At 34.0% G+C, this 17,675-nt stretch overlaps 1 protein-coding gene across 4 annotated transcripts in view; it reads left to right on the top strand.

Annotated features, from left to right (window-relative positions):
- The window catches only part of UNC50 (unc-50 inner nuclear membrane RNA binding protein), a 29,426-nt gene that overhangs the window by 2,656 nt on the left and 9,095 nt on the right, over positions 1-17,675 (top strand). For all 4 annotated transcript variants that reach the window (XM_074300353.1, XM_074300355.1, XM_074300354.1 and 1 more), the window contains 2 exons: positions 511-794; positions 1,391-1,511. In XM_074300353.1, coding sequence (XP_074156454.1) covers positions 511-794; positions 1,391-1,511 — 405 coding nt within the window. The remainder of the gene's footprint in view (positions 1-510; positions 795-1,390; positions 1,512-17,675) is intronic.

Raw genomic sequence — 17,675 nt, forward strand, 5'->3', positions numbered from 1 at the left:
AAAATGACAACTTAATCTATGATTCTGAGAAGAGAAATAGCACTAACAAAGTCAGAAAACATAAATTTGTTTTAGCTGATCTGAGAAAACATTTGGTATTAATGGACTAAATTGGCATCTTTGTGGTACTCAGATATGTGTGAATCTTTTCCTCATAAATAAAGGGCCTAATATGGTAGTTCTTAGGGTACTAATGACAATATAGATACAGTGCCATGAATATTATTAAGGCTACTGTAACTCAGATTCATTAGTCATTGGCATTAATTAGTGGGGACTCTAGCACAAGGGCCAAAAATAATGTGTCAAGACTTTCATGAATGGCTACCCCTGACCCTACCTAAAGTTTTCAGATAGCAATTTAAAGGGTCTTTTACCTTTTTCATTCTTAGGTATAATAACTGGAAGAAGACATACTGCCAGCAAAAAGAAGTTTGGTCATCACTTAATATCATGCTGTTTTCTATAAGATGAATTTAAAAAACATTTTTTTTTTTTTTTAAACTCCAGAAAGATGTTGCCAACCACTTCAATGAGTTCCCGATTACAGGGGAATGGTGCTTTGAATTCCAGGGATGCAGCGAGGCACACAGCTGGAGCAAAACGCTATAAGTATCTCCGGAGGCTCTTCCGATTCAGGCAGATGGACTTTGAGTTTGCTGCCTGGCAAATGCTCTATCTTTTCACTTCCCCACAAAGAGTTTACAGAAACTTTCATTACCGAAAGCAAACAAAGGATCAGTGGGCAAGAGATGATCCTGCATTCTTGGTATTGCTGAGTATCTGGCTCTGTGGTAAGTATTTTAAAATATGTTCATTAAAATTTAATAACAAGTCAAATGTTTCACCTCAGAAGATTGATCATGAATATTGTTCCTTTAATATGGAAACTCTGAATATGAACTGTGAACTGACTTTGGGAGTACTTTCAAAAATAAGCATTTCTGGAGCTGTCAAAAAATCTTGCCACAGGAAACAACTACATTCCCTCAAATTAAATAAGATATAGTTTCATCTTAGTAAACTGTCATCTTGTTTGACAGGGAACAATGACTTTTGCTTTGAAATCCTACAGTAAGCAAAATGGACCATAAGTAATATTTAACATGGAAAAATTATTGAGATTATGAATTTACACACAAATGAAGCAGAAGTTAAAATTTTGCAATATAAATGTAGTATTTATATTGTGTAACATACTTAAATAAAAGGGTCTTGTGCAGCTATTTCATTGTGATTCTAGCATATATTCTTGTTTATTGACTTCGTGGGCTTTTCTACCAGGTGAATTAATGCTGAATATATTGAAATACTGATTTGTTGCCTTAGATAATCATCTGCCATCAGAGATCAAAGGGTTTAATTCATATATTTTTAATCTTCCTTTCAGTGTCCACTATAGGATTTGGATTTGTCCTGGATATGGGATTTTTTGAAACCATAAAGCTTCTCCTTTGGGTTGTGTTTATAGATTGTGTAGGCGTTGGCCTTTTAATATCAACACTGATGTGGTAAGTACCACACTTTTTTGGGTTTTTTAGGCACCACTGTAAACTCTAAAATTATTTGTTTGGTGCTAATAAAAATTGAAACCAGAGGTCACAAGATTAATTGAAAAGGGTAGATTAGGATAGTCAAAATTTCATTTAAACTATCTCAGCTATTTTCAGCATAAGTAAATAATTCAGAGTAAGACCTATTATTGTCAAAGCCAGCCAAGAATGGAATCAAAACAATAATTAGAAATTCAAATGAAATTACTAATTTTACACAAATTTCCTTGTTAGTCCTTCCTTACTTGAAATCTTTTCAGTGGTATTTAGCAGATGATCTATTGTGGGTACATATAACAACTACAATCTTAATTTGTTTTCCTTAGTCTTTATCATTAATGAAACATGTTTGAAAAGGAAAAATCTTACGGGCAGTTAGGTGGCACAGTGGATAGAGCACCAGCCCTGAAATCAGGAGGACCTGAGTTAAATGTGGCTTCAGAGTCTTAACACATCCTGGCTGTGTGACCCTGTGCAAGTCATTTTTTTTTTTTTTTTTAATTTTTTTTATTTTATTTTTTTTATTTTATATATATATATATTTTATAATATTATCCCTTGTATTCATTTTTCCAAATTACCCCCCCTCCCTCTATTCCCTCCCCCCGACGACAGGCAATACCATACATTTTACATGTGTTACAATATAGTCTAAGTACAATACATGTGTGTGAATATCATTTTCTTGTTGCACAATAAACATTAGAATCCGAAGGTACATGCAACCTGGGTAGACAGATTGTAGTGCTAACAATTTACATTCCCCTCCCAGTGTTTCTTCTCTGGGTGTAGCTACCTCTGTCCATCATTGATCAACTGGAAGTGAGTTGGATCTTCTTTATGTTGAAGATTTCCACTTCCATCAGAATACATCCTCATACAGTATTGTTGTTGAAGTATACAGTGATCTTCTGGTTCTGCTCATTTCACTCAGCATCAGTTGATTTAAGTCTCTCCAGGCCTCTCTGTATTCCTCCTGCTGGTCATTTCTTACCGAGCAATAATATTCCATAACTTTCATATACCACAATTTACCCATCCATTCTCCAACTGATGGACATCCATTCATCTTCCAGTTTCTAGCTACAACAAAAAGAGCTGCCACAAACATTTTGGCACATATATGTCTCTTTCCGCTCTTTAGTATTTCTTTGGGATATAATCCCAGTAGTAGCGCTGCTGGGTCAAAGGGTATGCACAGTTTGATAACTTTTTGGGCATAATTCCAGATTGCTCTCCAGAATGGCTGGATTCTTTCACAACTCCACCAGCAATGTATTAGTGTCCCAATTTCCCCACATCCCCTCCAACATTTGTCATTATTTGTTCCTGTCATCTTAGCCAATCTGACAGGTGTGTAGTGGTATCTCAGAGTGGTCTTAATTTGCATTTCTCTGATCAGTAGTGATTTGGAACACTCTTTCATGTGAGTGGATATAGTTTCAATTTCTTCCTCTGAGAATTGTCTGTTCATATCCTTTGACCATTTATCAATTGGAGAATGGTTCGGTTTCTTATAAATTATGGTCAGTTCTCTATATATTTTGGAAATGAGACCTTTGTCAGAACCTTTGTTTTTAAAAATATTTTCCCAATTTGTTACTTCCCTTCTAATCTTGTTTGCATTAGTATTATTTGTACAGAAACTTTTTAGTTTGATGTAATCAAAATCTTCTATTTTGTGATCAATAATGATCTCTAGTTCTCCTCTGGTCATAAATTCCTTCCTCCTCCACAAATCTGAGAGGTAGATTATCCTCTGTTCCTCTAATCTATTTATTATCTCCCTCTTTATGCCTAAATCATGGACCCATTTTGATCTTATCTTGGTATATGGTGTTAAGTGTGGATCCATATCTAATTTCTGCCATACTAATTTCCAGTTTTCCCAACAGTTTTTTCCGAATAATGAATTTTTATCCCTAATGTTGGAATCTTTGGGTTTGTCAAAGATTAGATTGCTATAGATGTACCCTTTTTTGTCCTTTGTATCTAATCTGTTCCACTGATCTACCGGTCTATTTCTTAGCCAATACCAAATGGTTTTGGTGACTGCTGCTATATAATATAGCTTTAGATCAGGTACACTTAGACCACCTTCCTCTGAGTTTTTTTTCATTAGTTCCCTTGCAATTCTTGACCTTTTATTCTTCCATATGAATTTTGTTGTTATTTTTTCTAGGTCATTAAAATAGTTTCTTGGGAGTCTGATTGGTATAGCACTAAATAAATAGATTAGTTTGGGGAGTATTGTCATCTTTATTATATTCGCTCGGCCTATCCAAGAGCACTGAATGTCTTTCCAATTATTTAAATCTGATTTTATTTTTGTGGCAAGTGTTTTGTAATTTTTTTCATATAATTCCTGACTTTTCTTTGGTAGATGGATTCCCAAATATTTTATACTCTCAACATTTGTTTGGAATGGAATTTCTCTTTGTATCTCTTGCTGTTGCATTTTGTTAGTGATATATAAAAATGCCGAGGATTTATGTGGATTTATTTTGTATCCTGCCACTTTGCTGAAATTTTGAATTATTTCTAGTAGCTTTTTAGCAGAGTCTTTGGGGTTCTCTAAGTATACCATCATGTCATCTGCAAAAAGTGATAGTTTAATTTCCTCATTTCCTACTCTAATTCCTTGAATCTCTTTCTCGGCTCTTATTGCCGAGGCTAGCGTTTCTAGTACTATATTGAATAGTAATGGTGATAGTGGGCAACCTTGTTTCACTCCTGATCTTACTGGGAAAGGTTGCAGTTTATTTCTATTGCATATTATGCTTACTGACGGTCTTAAATATATACTCCTGATTATTCTAAGGAATAATCCATTTATTCCTATACTCTCAAGAGTTTTTAGTAGGAATGGATGTTGGATTTTGTCAAATGCTTTTTCTGCATCTATTGAGATGATCATATGGTTCTTATTAATTTGATTATTAATATGGTCAATTATATTAATAGTTTTCCTAATATTAAACCAGCCCTGCATTCCTGGAATAAATCCTACTTGATCATAGTGTATTATCTTGGAGATGATTTTCTGAAGTCTTTTTGCTAATATCTTATTTAAGATTTTAGCATCAATATTCATTAAGGAGATTGGTCTATAATTTTCTTTCTCAGTTTTCGATCTACCAGGTTTAGGTATCAGTACCATGTCTGTGTCATAAAAGGAATTTGGTAGGACTCCTTCATCCCCTATTTTTTCAAATAATTTATATAACATTGGGGCTAATTGTTCTTTAAATGTTTGGTAGAATTCACATGTGAATCCATCTGGCCCTGGGGATTTTTTCCTGGGGAGTTGATTAATAGCTTGTTCTATTTCTTTTTCTGAAATGGGACTATTTAAGCAATTTATCTCCTCCTCTGTTAATCTAGGGAGCCTATATTTTTGGAGGAAGTCATCCATTTCACTTAAGTTATCAAATTTATTGGCATAAAGTTGGGCAAAGTAACTCCTTATTATTTCTCTAATTTCCTCTTCATTGGTGGAAAGATCCCCCTTTTCATTTGTAAGACTATCAATTTGATTTTCCTCTTTCTTTTTTTTGATCAAATTTACCAAAGGTTTATCTATTTTATTGGCTTTTTCATAAAACCAACTCTTGGTTTTATTTATTAATTCAATAGTTTTTTTACTTTCAATTTTATTGATTTCTCCTTTTAATTTTTGTATTTCGAGTTTAATTTTTGGTTGGGGGTTTATAATTTGGTCTTTTTCTAGCCTTTTAAGTTGTAAGCCCAATTCGTTAATCTTCTCTTTCTCAATTTTCTTCAAATAAGCCTCTAAAGATATAAAATTTCCCCTTATTACCGCTTTAGCTGCACCCAAAGATTTTGATATGATGTCTCATCATTATCATTATCTTGGGTGAAATTGTTAATTGTTTCTATAATTTGCTCTTTCACCCAGTCATTCTTTAAGATGAGATTATTCAGTTTCCAATTACTTTTTGGTCTATTTACCCCTAACTTTTTACTGAATGTAGCTTTTATTGCATTGTGATCTGAGAAGAAGGCATTTATTATTTCTGCCTTCCTACATTTAATTTTGAGATCTTTATGTCCTAGTATATGGTCAATTTTTGTATAGGATCCATGAACTGCTGAGAAGAAAGTATATTCCTTCCTATTGCCATTCAGTTTTCTCCAAAGGTCTATCATACCTAGTTTTTCTAATGTTCTATTTACTTTTTTAATTTCTTTCTTGTTTGTTTTGTGGTTTGATTTGTCTAAATCTGAGAGTGCAAGGTTGAGATCTCCCACTATTATAGTTTTACTGTCTATTTCTTCTTGCAGTTCTCTTAACTTTTCCTTTAGAAAGTTAGATGCTATACCACTTGGTGCATATATGTTTAGTATTGATATGGCTTCATTATTTATGCTACCTTTCAGCAGGATATAGTTTCCTTCCTTATCTTTTTTAAGGAGATCTACTTCTGCTTTTGCTTGATCTGAGATAAGGATAGCTACCCCTGCTTTTTTGGCTTTACCTGAAGCATAATAGGCTCTGTTCCAACCTTTTACCTTTACTCTGTATGTATCTCCCTGCTTTAAGTGTGTTTCCTGTAGGCAACATATTGTAGGGTTCTGCTTTTTGATCCAATCTACTATCCGTCTCCGTTTGATGGGATCGTTCATCCCATTTACATTTACAGTTAAAATTACTAATTCTGTATTTCCTGCCATCGTATTATCCCCAGATTATGCTTTTTTCCCTTGACCCCCCTGATCCCCCTCCCCGATATTTAATTTACAGACCCCCCTTGTGACGTGCAACCCTCCCTCTTTTTTTTTTTTTTTTTTTTTTTTTTTAGGATCCCTCCCCCCTCCCTCCAAGTCCCTTCACTTATTCTCCTTTTCCTTTTCCCTTTTCCTCTCCCCCCTTTTAATGAGGCGAGAGAAAATTCTCTGAAAAACAAATATGTTAATTATTTACTCTTTGAGCCTCTTCTGATGAGAGTAAGATTCACACAATGATTCTCCCCCTCACTAAGTTCCCTCAGATATGGTGTATTTTCTATGTCTCTTCCTGGGATGTAGTTTCCCTCTTTTTATCACTCCTTCCCTTTACTACACCCCCCTTTTTTTCTTTTATATCAGTAAAATCAAATTATCCTTGAGTATTTTTTATATACCCACAACAGAGTTACAGTTCTCAAGGGTTCTGTGTACCTTTTTCTGTTTCTCTTCAGTCTTGTGGATGTAGATCAAATTTTTTGTTTAAGTCTGGTTTTTTTCTTAGAAACATATAGAATTCCTCTGTTTCATTGAATGACCATCTTCTTCCATGGAAAAAGATGCTAAACTTAGCTGGGTAGTTCATTCTTGGTTGCAGTCCTTGATCTTTTGCCTTACGGAATATCAGGTTCCAGGCCCTTCTATCTTTTAATGTGGAGGCAGCCAGATCTTGGGTGACCCTTATTGTGGCACCTTGGTATTTAAATTGTTTTTTTCTAGCTGCTTGCAGGATTTTCTCCTTTGTGTGGTAATTCTGCAGCTTAGCCACAATATTCCGTGGTGTTCTTTTTTTAGGGTCTATTTCAGAAGGAGTTCGATGAATTCTTTCCACATCTACTTTCCCTTCTGTTTCTATTATCTCTGGACAGTTCTCTTTGATAATTTCCTGTAAAATAGAATCTAGGCTCTTTTTTTGGTCATAGTTTTCTGGAAGTCCAATAATCCGCAGATTATCTCTCCTAGATCTATTTTCCAGGTCTATAGATTTTCCCAGTAAGTATTTGACGTTGTTCTCCAGCTTCTCATTTTTTTTGTTTTGTTTGACTGATTCTTGGGTTCTCTGTGAATCATTCATTTCTATTTGTTCCATCCTGACTTTTAAGGAGTTATTTTCTTCTTTCACAGTTTTTAGTTCTTTTTGTAAATGCCCAATTTCGTTTTTAAATGAATTATTTTGCTCTATTGAATTTTTTTCCATTTCCCTAATTTTTTTTTTTTGAGAATTATTTTCTTTTTCCAATTCAGAAATTCTATTTTCTTGAGACTTTTTTATCTTTTCCAATTCAGAAATCCTACTTTCTTGTGTTTTTTTAACCTTTTCTAATTCACTAATTTTGTTTCCCTGCATCTCCTGTGAATTCTTTATTTTTTCCAACTCCAATTTCAGGACGTTGTTATTCTCTATCATAACTTCCCTTTCTTTTCCCCATTTTTCTTCGATCTCCCTCAATTTTTTAAGAGCTTCTTCTAGGAGAGAGTTATGTGATGGGGGGCAGGAATCGTTCCCCTTTAGGTTGTTATCTTCTGAATCTTTGCTGTTAACTTCCTCGGGGTTGGATACCCGCTCTTTCTCTGTATAGAAGGAATCTATAGTTTTTCTAGCTTTTTTGCTCATACTTAAAAAATGTTTGGGGTCTGTCCCTGGGGTAGGAAATTATTTACTTCTTTACCAGCTTCCTCCCAGACCGGATGGATGCAGCGGCTCCTGAGCCCGAGCTAAGAGAGAGCTCTGGGAGAGAGTTCCCCACCCCCTCCCTGGAAGTGCCTCAGAGGTGATTAGCACTGCTGTGCTTCGAGGGCGTAGAATAGTGAAGACAGCACGAAGCCCAGCCTATGTGTCCGGGTGGGGAGTGGATGTCTGCAGCAGGTGACGTGAGAAGCCCCTGCGCTCAAACTGGAAGTGTCTGCCAGAAAACGCGGTCCCTAGTTCAAAGGTTCCGCTTCTCTGGGACTTCCTGGAGCTGAGTTCCACTCCCTCCAGCTAAGCCTTGGGCCGTATCCACCCACTTGTCAGTCTCTTAACTATTCTCAGGAGGTAGCTGTGGCCACACCCCCTGGTGCCAAGAGATTTGCTGAGTCACCCCCCAGGATCGGGGAAAATCTAATCTGAGTTTTAAAATATTTTGGCTTTCTCTTCTGAACTGCTAAATAATTAGCAGAGAAGAGCTAACAGCCTGTGCCAGATTCCTTTACCTCAGTGGCTTCTCTGATCCCAGAGCCTTTCCCAGCGCAATGGGCGCAGTGTGCCCCTACCCCACCGTCTGTGCTGGTCTCTCTTCTTCCTCCCCTGAGAACTGACCTTTCCTGTTGAAACTCCAGATTCTCTTCAGCTGGTAAGTCGTGCTTCCAGTCCTTGTGGTATCTATCAGTCCTGAGCTAATTTTGAGACTTAATTTATCTAATTGGTTGTGAGGGAGTGAGGACGTTCACTGAGTCGTGTGTTTCTTCTCCGCCATCTTCCTGTGCAAGTCATTTAACCTCAAATGCCTCAGCCAAAAAGAAAAAAAAGATATATCTTTTTAACTTTTAATGCCTTAAAGAATGCATAATGATATTTTATTGAAAGGATTCCCAGTATCTGCCTTTCTTATTGAACTAAAATTATTAATATCTCTCATTTTTATACTACTTACATTTCCAATATGTCCTTCCCTTCTGCCCTGTACCAGATTCTGCCTCTTAAAAAGGGAATTTAAAAGAAGAAAAAGATCATTGTAGCATAGTTAAGTAACGTGGAAAACTTTATACCACAGTATCCTGCCTTTGAGAAAGGGCAGGAGGGTGCATTCATGTATATCCTCTTTGGGCCCAAACTTTGGCATTATATCTCATTTTAAAATTTGTCTTTAAACAGATGTAAGTTTGAATTCTAGATTTATTCTTAAGCTTCCAATTCTCCCAATATTAAAAAAAAAATTGTTTCTCTCTTGATATTTTGACCAATAGTAAATAGTTGTGTCAAACTTTTTTTTTCCCAAAAAGAATGATGATGAACAAAACCACAAGATTGTAAACATTTTGAACATGAGAATCATTCTTCTCTTTTCTTTACAACCCCAACTACAACCCCATTAGTGCCAATTTTTATAACATTCTAATGATAACTTAGTATCTTTATATTTTTTATTTTAATTTGACTTAGAAAAAAAATTTTAATTTAACTTAGCAAAAAATTTTTAAAAACTTTTAACATATCCATTTACAATTCAGTATATCTTAAACATCTTTCAAGTTAGTGAACCATAGAAAGCCATAATCCTAGACCCAGGTTTTTACTACTTTCTGAAATATTCCGTTTTTTGTTTTATATCAGACAAATGTATTATCCTTAATATTAAGACAATGGGGAATGTAAAGTATTCTTCCTCATAGTTAGAACAGGAATTTTAAGTTTTTATGTGCCATGGATGCCTTTTGGCATCCTCATGAAATCTATGGAATCCTTTCTGAGAATATTTTCCAAAGCATAAAATAAAATATGCATTATTATAAAAGAATTCGGTTATGTTGACATAGTTATCACAATGTTTTTTAATAGCAAAAAAGTTCACAGACACCAGGTTTAAAATTTTTACGTTGGCATAATGGTTGCTTAGGGGTTTATATTCCTTAGGGCCTTGCTTTGTCATCTCTATTTGTATCCATTTTTGTATTTAGGTTTGTTTTTTAAAATTTTCTTTTCCTCAGGCAAATCATGTTTATGCTGTTCTACATTTCTTGATTTGCCATACCTATATATGCTGTATTGTTTGTTAGATGCCTTCCAGAAAAAGATATTGCTAGTATTAAGTTCATACTTTATTTCCTTGATACTTTTTTCCAGTGTGATCAGATTTGTTCTTTTATTAATAACAAAGTTGATATGGGTAGTACAGAGAAGTGGAAGATTTGAACAGGACCTGAGTTCATATCTTGACTTTACCAATTAATACCTTTGTATTGTTATCTCAATTTCCTCATCTGTAAAATAGAATGAGTAATATTACCTGCCTTCCATGGTTGTTGTCAGGACCAATGAAATAATAATTGTAAAGTGCTTAATGTATAGTAAGCACATATTATATAAATGTTAATCATAATCATTAATAATAATATTGTTGTGGTTTTGGGGGTGTGGTTTTTTTTTTTTTTTGTTTTGTTTTGTTTTTGGTTTTTTGACATAGTTTGGGTTAAGTGATTTGCTCAGGGTCACATAACTAGTAAGTGTTAAGTGACTGAGGCCATATTTGAATTCAGGTTCAGCGCTCTATCCACTATGTCTTCTAGCTGGCCTAATATTATTGTTATTAAATTGTAAAATGGGTTTGAATTAGGTGATTGGCTTTGAATTTGTTACTCCATCTATAAATATGAAAAAATAATGTATATCGGATTCATAAAAATAATCATTTAGAAAGACCCTTGAATGTGTAATATGAATGATAAAGCTTAAATAGTTGACTAACCCAACCAAATTGACCTTTTTTCTGTTCCTCACACACTACATTCCATCTCCTGTCTTTGTCCTCACTCAAGTTGTCCCACATCCCTGAAATGTACTTCCTTTTTATATCTGCGTCTTGGAAGTACATTTTCCTTCAAAGTTTATTTCAAATGCTCCTGTTGGAACCTCTTTTGTTAAATATACTTTTTAAAAAACCAAAAGTGAGAGTAAAACCATGAGAAAGATTTGAGCTGTTGGAGGAAAAGGAATTAGGAAGATAAATCGATTTTAGGGGGATTGGAATTGTGAAGAAAGCCTGAAACTAAATATGGGGTTAGTAAGTGTGGAAGGATTTGGAAAACTGAATGTGAAGGAGGACTTGGTGAAAAAATGGACAACTCTTTTAAGTTGAAAATTTACTTAAGAATTGATTACCAAAGATGACGAGAGAACTGAGGATTGTCACTTCTAAAATGAAGGTAAGGAGAAAATTTGAAGTGATCTGTATTGAGTATGAAATATTTTTATTTCTGCCGCTGGAAAATGATTAGCTCAGTGACAAGAATGAAAAAAAAGGCTTATATATATCGAAATAATGAAGAAAAGGAAATGTAAGCAGCAGAGAGGAATTATGACTGGTGTCAGAGGATTGGAGAACAGGATAGTGTCCTTAGAAGAAAAAAAAAAGAGATCACTGTTTCTTAGGGCAAAGTTATAGAAAAGAGACTGTTTCCAAAAAAGAAAGAACTGTTTACCCTCCAAGGAATGATTTTGTAGATACATGAGTGCTTTTGGTTGAGATCATTTCAAATAGAAGGAAGAAACAGGAAATGATAGTTTTTAGCTTCCTGCTGACTTGATGATAATATCCTGGGGTATGCATAGAGGAATTTCCAACTTGTCAAACCATGTAAATAAACGCTAACAACTTCTGATGATTCACTGGTGCATAAATGATATTGCCAAAATGAATCAAGAAAGTTTCACCAAGGATTTTAAAAAATTGCAACAAAGCAAAGATTTTAAAAGTACAAATGGTGTTTTTTCTCTGTTGCCAATTGTAGGTGAGGACTTGGGAATACAGATCTGAAGAGTATAACCCTAATTTAAAAGATCATTGAGAATAAGACTTAGGTTTCTGGACTGTCACTTACAATATAGGAATGATGGAACTTCATCCAAGGATGTAATACAATTCAGTAGGGCCAAAAAAAAATGTATTTTCCTGGAGTCTTGAAAATCTAACTTTAAAAATTCTTCTATCTTAAAAATAAAAGCATAAATTAGGTGGAGAAAGAGAATAAACTTCTCATATATATTCACTAAGATAGACGCCATATAGAATAACTATAGTATTAGAAGAATAATGGGAGAAAAATCTAAGAAAAGCCTGTAGTAAGACCCCTTGACTTTAAATGACTACAAATAAATGTGCTAAATTTGGGTAAATGGACAAGACAAAGTAGAGATCTTATGTAAAGATTCAGGTATGACTTATAGAATAAGTTATGCCCAAAGAAGACTGGAAATCATTATCTTATTCAAAAGGAACTCGAAAGCTAAAGTTGGGGGCAGAAATTTATTAAGATGTCAAAGGGAATAATAAGCATGGTGAAAAACATGATATTGTCATTTAAAATATGCTAAAGACCGTGTAAACAGAAAGGAAATACAGTATTTGGAAAATATCATAAGCCTGTCATGGAGGCATGATAATAGTAGTGAGGGACTTAAATCTCTTCCCTGATACAGAGCAATTTTTTAGTTTGCCTTAATGATAATTCCTTAGATGATGATGGAACCAACAATACTAATTTTATTCTGGATCTGATTTTCACTAACAAGGAAGAACTGGTTACTATTAGATAGATATGAAAGAAATCTTTGGAAGAAATACAATTAGATCCTATAATGGATGAGAGACAAAAAAAGTAAAGCCAGATATAGCTTGACATGTGGCCTAGATTGGGGGAAGGCAAGCAGATTTCAAAAGATTCAAGAGAAAGAAGTAGAATCCAATAGTGTAAAAATTTAAAGAGAATTAGCCTAAGAAATTGGAAGCTCTCAAAAGTGAAATTTTGAGGACACTAAGAAGAATGTTTGATGAGGAAAAAATGATATGTAAGGAGACCTTGTGGAAACAGAACTCATTAACCAACTTGGATTAAAAGGCATGTGGAGAAAATGGAAATGATAGGTAACTGAGTACTAACTATGAAAAGTCCCATAAGAGGAGCATCAGTAGCATTAAAACTCAAAATGAGCTGATGCTGACAAGAAAGGTTGTTTGACTACTCCCCCCCAAAACAACAACAAAACCTAATATCTTTTTTAAGCTTATATTAGAGAAAACCATTAATGATCCAAGCCTTTATTGATTCCATCCACTGCTCTCAGCCTCCTTTCCCCTTTGATTGGACAGTGGAGTACCAAACTTCCTAATGCCTTTCTTTGTAGAAGGCAAAAACTAGTCTCTTAGCTCACTTTACTTTTCGTCCAATGCTTTGCCTAATTTCAGCTCTAGTAAAAGATAACCCTGCATAGATTGTCCCTTAGTACTCCCCCCTCTTGATTCCTTTTTTGTGTGTCTCCCCTTTTAGATTATAAACTCTAGCACTTAGCATGGAGTATAGTAGGTGCTTGATAAATGTTCATTCAGTTGGATTGGATGGTGTGTTTTTGTCTGCCAGAATTATTGCACTAGAAACATCAAAACAAAAATGACAAAGAATAAGTTTGTAGCCAGAGTAAATGAAAAAGGTGGTAGGAGAATCCCTAGATACTTAGGTTTAGTGTCATGGCATGCTAGAAAGAATCCTAGAAGGAAAGCTCTGTAGCCCTTCAATGGTACATTAACTAATTTCTGCAAAGCACCTAGGATAAAAGCAGTTACTTGTCTTATTCCATGACTGACCCAAAGAATTGCTCACAAAATTGGGGAAGGTTCCATTATAGAAATTTGTAAAGGAAATAACTAGATACAATAAATGGTTGCTTCATAGACCTCAAACAAACAGAAAATAAAAGATATTCACCAAGAAATAACTTTTAAACCAGTGTACCAATTTATATATAACAAGATACTATCAATTATGTTTAGAGGGTACAAGAAGTAGCTCTCAAGTGATTTCAGGTGTCTTATTGAAAAGGAACTCAAAGACACCTTGACTCAAAAAATCTTATTTACCTCTATATTCTTTTCCCTCTATTTTTGGTGGATTGAATTCAGGTTCCTTATAATGGCTTTTGTGTAAAAATAAGATGTGCAGATTTAAATGAAATAATAAATACAAGAAGGTTTTTTGGTTTTTTTTGTTTTTTCTTTTTAGTAAAGCAGTGATCCTAAAGATTTGAAATATCTCCTAGTTCAGAATCTGAGCATAATAAAAATTGAACACAAAAAGAAAATTGTAGAAAACATCTGAGAGTGCCATAGATAATAATTCTAAAGCAACTTTATTTTCCTACCTTTTGAGAGGAGACAGTCTTCTGCACTATACCATATATTACTTTTTGTGAGACAATATGCCTGTGAGTGGCTTCTTGTCACTTAATTTGAGAGGAGGTGCTACTTTAAAGTTTGTTTTTTTTTTTTTTCTTTTAATGTAGGAGGGATTTTGGTTATATTATTGAGTTTTTATTTGGGGGTTTCTGGAAATGACCTATATTGATTCTTTTTTTTCCCCCCCATTTTGCCTCAGATTCTAAGAGTTCTGGGCAGTTTTTACATTTTTTTGAAATATGGTATTTAGGTTTTTTTCTTTGGTCATGATTTTCAGATGGTTTAATAATTCTTAAGACTGTGTCTACTTGATTTGTTTCTCATTTTAATATTTCTTTTAAAATATTTTAAATTCAAGTTTATTAAATGCATTTAAATTAGATATATTTATTTTTTAAATTCAATTTAACATTTCTTTTACCAGTAAGTTGATTTCTTTTTGGCTCATTCTCATTATCTGACCATTCCTTTCTTGAATAAGGTTTTTTACCATTTCTTCAAAGGTATCAGTTTTCTATGTCTTTGTTTCTCTCTAGCTTTTATATTTTGTATCTTTTGGATCATTTTTTCCAGATTTTTTTGTAGTTGTTATGGTCAGAATATTTACTTTGTTCAGAAGTTTTAGTCGGACTATTTCCTCTTAACATTTGCTTTTTCCTTAATTTGCTCTTGTTAGCGTTGCAGTGTGTTGAGGGCTAAGATAATCTCTTACTGGGTCAGGCTTTCTTCTGGAATGGGCAAGCTTTCCTGGGTCCTAACTAAGTCTCTTCTTCAAGGGATTTTGAGGCTGCTATCAGATTGGGGTGTTCTTTGTCCTCTCTCTTGCCCCAGGGGTACTAGATCACTCCTTATATTAGACTTTTCCTGGGGCTTCTTTCCTACTTCTGGGCTTCAGGGTTGTTGTGGCTGCTTTCACAGGCATGGTGTCCCTCTTTGCCATAGAACTCCACACTGTTTTATGCCTTAGGCTCCTTCCCCATTACTGTCATGTTTTTAGAACAGGCCCTTTTCTGGTGAATCCTTACCATGGATCACCTCATCTTGTCATTTGCCAGAGTCCTCTTGCCATTGGGCTTCAATTTCTAGCCCTTCAACCCATCCATCCACTCATTCCAGTTGCTATTGATCTACTTTACCTATTGTTTTTGACTATCCTGGATTGTCGTCTTCTGGATTCCTGAAGGATTCAGGCTACATGGGTACTTTTGGCCTGGGTGGAAATAGTTTATGAGTAGTTTTACTGATTTTATTGAGATATTTGTGAAAGTTCTGAATCTTTTTTGTATTACCTAGTAGTTGTTTCCCTACAGTCCTCCTGAAACAAAAGATAGACACAACACACAGAGAGACATACATATACATAATTATAAACACATGTTCATATACATATACCTGTGTACATAAATGCAGTTGTGTATACGTGATATATATAACTATATCAAGAAAGATAAATATGTACATATAGAGTTGGCAGATAAAGATGGGTTTGCATTTTGTTTCTCTTATTTGCATAAGCAGTAATTTATATTCTGGTTAAATGTTATTTCCCCTAATATAGATGTTGTTAATGTAGGTTTTTTAACTTATTTTAAAAATATTTTGATAAATAAATACATTTCAGTATAATTGTTTTCTTTGTATCATGTATTTTATTTCTTGCCTTTAAAACATTTCTGAGATGGTGTTCGCCAGATTGCCAAAGATAGATTATGACACAAGGTTAAGAACCTTACTTTAATGAATTGTAGAATTGGTGGCAAGGTGGGGAGGGGGGAGGAAATTAATGGAAATAGCTCTACTAAAGTAGTTATAAAAGTAAATCACATTCATCTTTTTATCTGTTACTATATGTTCTGCATGTTACTAAATTGTAGAAGAGTAAAAGAAATATTTTTCAAAATAACTGTCAAGTGGATTAACAATTTCAGTGTGTCAGTTGTGTGTCTTTATAGGTTAAATTACAGTAGCCACTAGGCAGCTAGATGGCTCTGTATATAGAAGACTGGCCCTTGAGTCAGGAAGACTTCAAATCCTAGCTGTGTGACCCTGGGCAAGTCACTTAATCCCAACCCCAATTACCTCACAAAAGAAAAAGATTTTTTAAAAATTAAAATTACAATAGCTATGAAATACAGAAATAAAGAAGACTTAAACAAATTGACATTTAGATTAGATCCTAGCAATTTAATGATAATGATGATGATCTGAACTAATTAAAGATTTATTTACTGTATTGAAGCACCTAAATGGCTCAGTGGATAGAGCGCCAGCCCTGAAGTCAGGGGGACCTGAGTTCAAATCTGGTCTCAGACACTTAATATTTCCTTGCTGTGTGACCCTGGGCAAGTCACTTAATCCCAACTGTTTCAGCAAAAAAAAAAAAAAAAAAAAATTATTTACTATATCAGCTTTTAAAGGGCTTACTTTATAAATAGGATAAAAATAAAATTATCTAGAGGAAGAAAAAGCAAAGAATCTAATGAACAAAGAAAGGTAGGAATGATGGATGTAGTATTCATCAAAACTACTTGGTACTGAAAAGAAAATGTAGAAAAGTCTATCAGCAAAACTCAGATAAGCAAGATACAAAAACAGCTGAATACAGTAGCTCATATTTGATTAAACTCATGAGTATCAATCACCAGAAGAAATCTTCTGTTCCCATTTGATAAGAACTACTAGAGATGAGGAGAAAGCAAATTGTCATAAATTTGATTTGGACTAGCATCTTACATGATATATCATAATAAGCCCCAAGTGAATGTATATTCTAAATATAAAAAGGTGATATTTAAATAAAGGAGAATAAAAAGTGGTCTCTTGTTATTTCTTAAGAGATAGATGTCATCATTAAAAGCTAAACATTATCATTATCAGTCACATAAAAATTTAAAAGCCTTTTATGTTACAGAATTAATTGAATAGAAAAACCTTGATTGGTTAAAAAAAATCAGACTTTAAAAATGATAAAAGATGGAAATAATAAATATTGAAGGATACACAGGGAGACAGACACAGTAGTCATGCTGTTAATAGAATATGAGTTGGAAAATAATTAGGAATTATTCAAAAAAATCTGTTCATACTCTTTTAATCAACCATCTCATGAGCTGGTCTCATTTATATTGCTTAGCACTTAGTAAACTTGTAAGAAATGCCTTTTCATTCTTTTATTTATCCCAAGGAAGTCAAAGATAAAGAATTCATAGATGATGAAATGTTCATAGCAGGATTCTTTTTAAACAATCAAAAAAAAAAAAAGGCAAGCAAAGCATGTGCCATTATTTGGGAAATATAGCACATAAATATATTAGAATATTGTTTTGCCATATGAAATAATAAATATTAGGTAAATATAGAAAAACAAGGGAAAACATGGAGAGTGATATAGAAGGAAGGGAATAAATGTTTATTAATGACCTGCTGTTTACCAGATGCTATGCTAAAGCAC

The sequence above is a fragment of the Sminthopsis crassicaudata genome, chromosome 3 (genome assembly GCF_048593235.1).
Source record: "Sminthopsis crassicaudata isolate SCR6 chromosome 3, ASM4859323v1, whole genome shotgun sequence".
Classification (NCBI taxonomy): Eukaryota; Metazoa; Chordata; class Mammalia; order Dasyuromorphia; family Dasyuridae; genus Sminthopsis; species Sminthopsis crassicaudata.